The sequence below is a fragment of the Poecilia mexicana genome, unplaced genomic scaffold (genome assembly GCF_051168715.1).
Source record: "Poecilia mexicana isolate PSO_F unplaced genomic scaffold, ASM5116871v1 scaffold_19, whole genome shotgun sequence".
Lineage (NCBI taxonomy): Eukaryota > Metazoa > Chordata > Actinopteri > Cyprinodontiformes > Poeciliidae > Poecilia > Poecilia mexicana.
The window spans coordinates 3,813,059-3,821,474 of record NW_028263388.1 but is presented as its reverse complement, the minus strand read 5'-3'; the positions used below and the strand labels follow the sequence as shown (position 1 = coordinate 3,821,474).

General features: G+C 39.6%; 1 protein-coding gene across 1 annotated transcript in view; it reads left to right on the top strand.

Annotated features, from left to right (window-relative positions):
* The first annotated feature begins 3,785 nt into the window (after window positions 1–3,785).
* LOC106903239 (uncharacterized) overlaps window positions 3,786–8,416 on the top strand; it is a 14,084-nt gene continuing 9,453 nt past the window's right edge. Inside the window, exons 1-4 of the mRNA XM_088016406.1 lie at window positions 3,786–5,328; window positions 5,609–6,278; window positions 7,097–7,190; window positions 8,188–8,362. Of these exons, the coding sequence (XP_087872532.1) occupies window positions 5,321–5,328; window positions 5,609–6,278; window positions 7,097–7,190; window positions 8,188–8,354 (939 nt within the window). The 5' untranslated portion in view covers window positions 3,786–5,320 and the 3' untranslated portion in view covers window positions 8,355–8,362. The remainder of the gene's footprint in view (window positions 5,329–5,608; window positions 6,279–7,096; window positions 7,191–8,187; window positions 8,363–8,416) is intronic.

Genomic DNA, 8,416 nt, shown 5'->3' with positions numbered 1-8,416 from the left:
GCATGTTACACTTATTTCCCTCTGCTGCTGCAGTCAGTTCCAGGGTTTGAGGAGTGACTAAAAATCCTTGTAATGTAATCCAGGTTCATGTTTCCTCCCTCTGCAGAGGAAGTTTCTCATTCTGTTCCATTATTCAATTCATTCACATCCACTCTCAACTAGCAGACACATTTCTAGGTAGATAAGTAAGATAATAAGAAAGCAATACATAGAAGACCAGATAATACATTAGAAATGAGTTAATAATTAAGTAAATATCTAAACAGGTTCATAGATAAGTAATTGGTAACTTAGCAAGAAAATAAGTTGTATACAAATCGATAACTAAGTCCAGTAATAAGAAAATAGCAAAGTAGGAAAACTCATATGTGAATATATTTATTCACATATGAGTTTTCCTACTTTGCTATTGTAAATAATATATACTGCTCAAAAAAATAAAGGGAACATTTCACTTTAATTTTGTGTGTGGCTCCAAATCCAGGCCTCCATTGGTTAATAAATTTGATTTCCATTGATGATTTTTGTGTGATTTTGTTGTCAGCACATTCAACTTTGTACAGAACAAAGTATTCAATGAGAATATTTCATTCATTCAGATCTAGGATGTGTTATTTGAGTGTTCCCTTTATTTTTTTGAGCAATATATATAAGAAAGCAATACAATGAACTGCCTTCATTGTGGCAGTTCATTGCAATACAACAGGGAAACTCCAGTTCAAATAAAGTGACCAACAGCGAACAGCTGTACAGTACAGAAAACACCAGAGACCACCTGGATGGATGGATGGATGGATGGATGGATGGATGGATGGATGGATGGATGGATGGATGGATGGATGGATGGATGGATGGATGGATGGATGGATGGATGGATGGATGGATGGATGGATGGATGGATGGATGGATGGATGGATGGATGGATGGATGGATGGATGGATGGACAAGTTAGTGGATAAAAAACAAATAAGAACGCAAACAAATAAGTATGTAATAAAAGAGTGAGTAGATAGAGCAGTAATTAGGTTAAATAATATAATTAATACATACATAAATGAGTAATGCCTTAATCAGTATGATTAGTTAATTAGACAGTACATAGATAGACAAATAAGTAAACTAAGACAGAAACAAGTAAGCAACAAGTTTATCCCTAAAAAACTATGTAACTGACTAAGAAACTAATTAATAAGTAAGAAGACTGTAAATCGTTAAGCAGTAACAAGATCAGGAAAAGTAGGCTGATTAAAGAAAGTGAAACACTTTGCACAAAATTCTCCTCCCTGTAGACTTTGTCCTCCATTCCATTTGTAGTCCCTGTAAAAACCATGCTTATTTTTCAGCTAGATAATTAACTATTTATAACTTTTTTTTAAAATAACTGTAGAAGAGGTTTACCGCCACCAAATAAAAAAAAAATCCTGATTTTTTTTGTCTTTCTTTTGAAAATCAAAAGTCAGATTTATTTTTCATTCTTTTCAGTGGCTCTAAATTTCTTTCATAAATGATAAATAATGATCCATTAGGAAATAAGCAAAAACAGACTCCTTGGAAAGCACTCCCTGCCCGACTCTATATCCGTCTGTCTTCGGTCTGATGTCTCTACATGTCCTCACAGTCAGACGGTGTCTCTACATGTGGAAAGATGGGGAAGCAGGAGTGATCAGAAATACCTCTGACTCCAGATGAAGTGATGCCCATGATCTCCTGCTTAAAGTTAATCTGACATTGTTCTGTGGATCTAATCCACATTACTGCCACAAACAGGCAGACCTGGATAATGTTTCCACTCTGAACAAAGTTTAGCATCCAAACAACACAAAGCTGTTATAAAGTGTGTTACCATTGAAGCCACACACCTTGAACCAACAGGACATACCAGATTTATCACTTTAACTTGTGCCTCATGTCACTCCCTCCCAGTCCACAGCCCCTGCACACTCTGCCGTGTCCAAATAAAGGCTGCGAACAGCACTTCCAGTGGTCTGACTGAATGCTGCACAGGCCCATATTACCCACAGTGCATTGCCTCACTCCACAGACCTCAGACAGAGACAGTGCTTTATTCCTTCTTGAACTCGCTCACAGTGTATTTGGCATGCTCAGAATAATCCCAATCCTCTCCAATTACACTCCCCCCACAGATTGTTGGGTGTCACTTGCCGTCTGCCGGCTGGATGTGATGATTCTGCGCCTGCAGTGTAAGTGGATACAGCACTTTTTGGCATGTAGTATGTAAGTTACAACTCAATCGGAGCAGTAGGCTACTGTGGTCCTAAAACAGACGGGTCATAAATTTCAAGCTGCTTAAACAAACACGTGAGAGGGACGTTATACTCTCCTGTCACACACCGACGGAGGTGCATGAGACGCACAGCCACATCTCTGGGAGAACACAAAGGAGCTGACTCTGATCAAATAAACAGTAACCCATAGCAACAGAGCTGCACACTAGTCGAGGCACAGTTCTGAAACCAAAGAAGTATCAATCATTCATCTGACATTTGGATTCAGAAGCTGGTGGCATATCAGATTATGAGATCCTCACACTGGACACATCCATCATAGCTCTGATATGAAAGCAGACCAGGAAACAGACAAGAACAGGTCCATTCAGTCTTCACATGTGCTTCTGGGTCCAGCATTCGCTGACCCAATCTGGGATTCAATGCAGAGGAAGGACGCATGTCTGAAGATGGGGGGTTGAACTGAAAGAAGGAACTGCACCATCTGTCCAACCCTTTGTTTCTCTTTTTCTAAGCATTTCCTTTGTTTTCTTTAATATGCCCTCACTGGGAACCAGAGATGGACTGAATGGTTACATTGTTGCCTTCTGGGAACAACATCCTGATGCTGTCTGGGTGTGTGAAGCAAAAACTCCAGCATCAGTGATTTTGTTGCCAGCAGAAGGACAAAATCTACATAAAACTTGTGTGGAACAAGTGTCCAGATTTATTGTACAAGTATGTAACCAAAAGGGGCAGTAATATCTATTTTAATCCAGAAAGAAGTATTCAGTATTAGTAGCTGGGAAGTTATCAGAAAATAAATACAAAGCAGAATAAAATCATATACCCATAACCAATGGTATATATTTAGGCTTTTTGACAGCTGCATTTCTGCCATTTCTCAATTATAACCTCAAGAGGGAGCCAGTGCTTACAGATAAATGTCTACAAGTTGTGCATTAAATGCGGAGTCATAATCAATAAATAAAAATATTTCAGTAACTCTATTCACTAAGTGAAACAAAAAGAGCCCTTTAGAAGTCTAAACCTATACAAATTGGGAAACACTTTGAAAACTATTTATCTTTCTGTGCAAGATCAATCGATCAATCGATCGAGTTTTAAAAATGTGAACATTTTGAATTCCATGTGGCCAAATGACTATTGTTTTGACTATTTTGACAATACTCAATGCCAAATTAAACATTTTTCATTACAGTTCTAGTTTGTTGTGTTTGTGGGGATGGAGAGAGAGCAACATTTCTTAATTACTTAATTACGATAGATAGATAGATAGATAGATAGATAGATAGATAGATAGATAGATAGATAGATAGATAGATAGATAGATAGATAGATAGATAGATAGATAGATAGATAGATAGATAGATAGATAGATAGATAGATAGATAGATAGATAGATAGATAGATAGATAGATAGATAGATAGATAGATAGATAGATAGATAGATAGATAGATAGATAGATAGATAGATAGATAGATAGATAGATAGATAGATAGATAGATAGATAGATAGATAGATAGATAGATAGATAGATAGATAGATAGATAGATAGATAGATAGAGTTGTTCACATTTTTAAATTGGTTTGAGCCTTAAGCTTTTAGGAAATGTATAAATATAAGGAGATGGATGGAGGTAACTACAGAACGAGCCTGAGCTATAATAAAAGGCTTTAGATCAACACAAAGACATCTATTAGAATGTCCCAGTCAAAATCCAGGCTTAAATCCAATTGTATGTTTGTGGTAAGGCTTGAAAAATGATTTTCATAAATGATCTCCAACCAGTGTGTGTTGAGCGGGAAGATGGGGCAAAATGTAAAGTTATGTGGTGAAGAAAGCTAAACCCACCATCCCACAATGGAACATGGTGGTGGCAGCATTATGCTGTGAGGATGCTCTCCTTCAGCAGGGGTGGAGGTGATGAAAAGTTGCAGCCCTGTCATAAAAGCTGTTTGAGTCAGCAAATCATGTGAGACTGTGGCAGAAGTTCACCTTCTGTTTTGGTTTATCACATAAACTTTATTGAACTTTTAGTGAAAACAAAATATAATAAAATGTGTAAAATCTCAATGGGTATCAATACTTTCACACAAAACTGTCTGCATAGCAGTGACACCTACACTGTTAGTCTTTATAACTGGACTCTGTGTTACATTAGCGCTGATGTTATTGATTGCATCCGGCGCTCTGCTGCAGGAAGGCCAGGAACCTGCTGGCGGAGAGACGGATATGTAAGCTCTTTGTCCTTTCTTTGTCCTCACACCGTTTTCATCCCTTCTATACATTCGCTCTTCTTTGCCCTCCTCCCTTTCATTTTCAGATCGTCTCCCTGTCTCCTCTGTCTCCTCTGCCTCTTCTCTTGCAGGAAGCTCGACCAGGTTCGCCACAGCGTGGTAAAAGCAGGACGATGACTGAGCTTTGAAGGATGCAAGGTAGGACGTGTTTGTGAAAAAGCTACTGCTTTATCTTGGTTGTGGCTGCAGAGACACTTTGCTGCAGCATATTGTGCAAACTCATGAAGCTGCAGATTTGAACACGTTCTGCATTTTCAGAGTTGAACTACAGCAGGGGTGGAGCTGCCCTGGTAATTTCAGTGAACAAGTTGTTTTCAAACAGGAAATGCAGCCGGGACGAAATTAAAAGAAGGTAATTTCACCTGCATATGACTGGATGTCTGCATGAGGACACTAAAGATGTGAGTTGTGTCTATTGCTGTTGAAGGCACCACAGTGTGTCTCTTTCTGGACTGGTTGTTTGGAAAAGTCTGTTTCCCCCTCTTCCTCCGGAGCCCCTCCACCTGTTACACAGTGAGGTGTTAATTTACCCAAACGGGGCAGATTTTATCCTCCTCCCAGGTGTGTGTGTGTGTGTTTGTATGTGTGTGTCTCCTTTTACATCCCTTTACGTCACAGCTGCTGTGAGTCAGCTCCTCTCTTCCTTTCCTGAGTCACTTGTCCAACGGTTGCTTGGTTACTGCAGAGCAGTAAAAGTTTCCTATTGCGTCTTTGTCTCTGCAGATGGAAGACTGCCGATATTTATTCAGGCCTGGGGCTGAGAGACCCAATAATGGACCCGTAAGTGTGCATGAGCGCGTTTGTGTGCAGAATGTGCAACAACTGGCAAATCTCTGTCATTCAGACATTTAGTAGAAAGTCTCGTCAGATGACTCCCGTGTGTCAATCTGGGATTATCATAGTGTCTCTCCTCCAGTCAGTAGAAAGCATGCCCTCTTTATCCCATAAAGTAACAGTCCTCTCCTTTCTGCCTGTAATATCACTAATGTATCAAATGTGAATCAGTATATCTTCAGGTGTACTGAAACTGCCCTGTGGATGCCCTGAATCATTGATGCAGGAATGAAGAGGAGTGTGAGGACAATGAAGTGGGTTCCTACATCTGTGTCCTTGATTGGACGGAGTGTTCAGCCCCTAACTCACAGAGAAATACTAAGCACACATCAGATTGGCTAGCTTCATCTGGATTTTGTTTCCCACAACACTTCTGTCCCCCATCGGAGCTCAGTGGACAGCTGAGGTTTTTAGATCCCGTCATCAAAGGTTTACCAAGCCATGCCAACCAGGAAGGAACAACTTTCCATATGGTGGACATTTTTTATTGGATTAAGCACTTTTTGAATGAAGCAACCCAGCAGCATGCCATTGTCATGGATTCCTTCAACAGGCTCATCATTCTTTCTGATAATTGTATAACTATAAATAAATTATGCCACGTTTACTCCTCTCTGAATTTGAGGACATTTATTAGACATAGAGGAAGTTCTGGAAGAAATAACAAGATGTCTGCTGTAGAACACAATGACGCCCAAAGATCTTTTTGTCTCAAGACGAGCGGTCAGGACACAGACAGGGACAGCTTAAGGACGTGGAACCCTGAGATCTGTCAGAAAACCCATCAAAACGATGATCATTCACGAATACCACAGAGGAGGAGTAAAAGTGAGAAAATGAAAATAAAGAAAAGTGTTTCCTTTGAAGAGGATGTCATCATCTACCTGTTTGATCAGGTAATGATCGATCATTCTTTGTCCTCCAGTTTATTGTTTTTAAGTGGTGTTGAGGGTGGAGAGGCTGTTAATTAGAAAGAACAAATCAAGAATGCAGAAGGGCCACAATCTGCCATCTGGCCCCCCAATGATAAAAGTCTGGCTCCGCCACTGGCAAAAGTCTTTAACACAAGAGTTTTCTGTTCTAACTGGAGTGTGTGTGAGCTTCTTGTTTCTGAAAGGTAAACCTGACTCGACACAGCTCCTCTGTTAACACGTGTTGCTCCTACTGATGGTAGTTTCATGTAGAGAACGTTTGTTGATGTGCTCGGCTAACGCTAGCATGTTTTGACTATTTTGACAATACTCAATGCCAAATTAAACATTTTTCAGTACAGTTCTAGTTTGTTGTGTTTGTGGGGATGGAGAGAGAGCAACTTTAGGAAAGAATTATTAATTTCTCCCTTTTTGTTGGACATCATGAAGTGAATTCTTAATGTTGTCTGTGCTGTTTACACTAGACAGACATCTGTCAGGTCAGCACAGCCCACAGAGCAGGTCATGTGACACAGATTGAAAACTCAGGCAGAAAACTGGTCATGATGTTTAAAAAATCTGGACTTATCTCCGGAAGTGACTGTTGCCCTGCAACAGATGTCAGGAGTTGAGTTTAGTCTTTAGGCTCTGACACTGATCCTTTCAAAAAAAAGTGCTAAAGTTTGGGATTAGAGGGATGACCTTGATGTTTCCTTTGGGGTTATCTTGTAAAATCAACCATGACTTTCCTGTATTTTTTTTTTTTTTTGTCTATGTTTTGACAATCAACTGTTGATTCTTAGGAAACACCCACTCTCAAGCTACCTTCAGAACCCTCTACATCTCCACCATTCCATATTGCCAGCATCCAGTCTGACGTTACGTCAGAGGACAATGGTAAGACTTAAAATGACCACATTCTAATTATTCCCCTATTGAATATCATTTACATATTTATAGTTGAAACCAGAAATGTCACACCGTGTTTTTTTTTCTAACTTTTTGACCTTTATTCTGATAAAATAAAAAGTTAAAAAAAAATCTTTGCTGCCTCAGGTCAGTTAAGATTACGGAAACGAATTCAGTTTGCAAAATTCAAGCATAATCTTCTTATATTCAGAAATTTACAAACATTACTTTCAGTATTTGAAACAACTACTTTCGAAAAGTGCCTGTTTCTGGTCAAATATTCTCACAATAGTTCGTTGGAATATTGACCCATTCCTCCAGAAACATCGGCTCACAAAAAACGTCCTATAACACATATTTTCTACTGGACTGAGATGACTGGATAATGACGCTCCGTCAGCCAACATCTTCACAAAATCTAGAATTGTCTTAAGATTTGTTGAGAAATTAAATCTTTTTTTAAATTTGCTCTTTGCGACACTCTGCCTTCAGCATGTCATCACCACAAAGCTCCTTATCAAGCATATAATTATGTTTTTACCAGTGTTTCGTTTCATGGAGATGTAGCTCATACGATGAGCTCAGCAGATGCACAGTTCTAACAGGTGTTTGCTAATTGCTGCTGCCGCTAGTCTGGAGGAGCTGGGTGGAAGTGTTGGGGGGAGGGCTGCTGTGTAATGCAGAAACTCAGCTTGGAGTCTGCAGCACTGAGAAGGAGCTTTGTGCAAAAGGCAATGCTTGGTCACAGGACCTGCTTCTGCAAGCAGAGTGACTACCAGGGGAGATTAATAGATTTCTCGTAATAAATTTCAAAATGAAAGAATCAAAGCAACACTCTAGGTATGTTTTTTTAATGAGGGAATAACAATATAACATGAAGTAAATCTCAAAAAGTTGATTTTACATAATACCGCCCTTCTAACACTTCAAGAAACTTTCGAGTAATAAAATTACATTTATTAACTGCTAATGTTTGTGGTTTCAGGGTTGCAGTGGGAAGATGACTTCTCAGCTTTGGCGTGTGCTCAACAATCTGGCACCGTTTCCCTGCCGACAAAGAGCTGGACTTCTCAGGGCAGGCCAGAGCGTTGCTCCCTGGCCCAAACTTGCCTGTTCCTCACCTATGTCACCGAGTCAGACCTTGAACTATGACACAAAGTGTGAGTGACACACACACACACACACACACACACACACACACACACACACACACA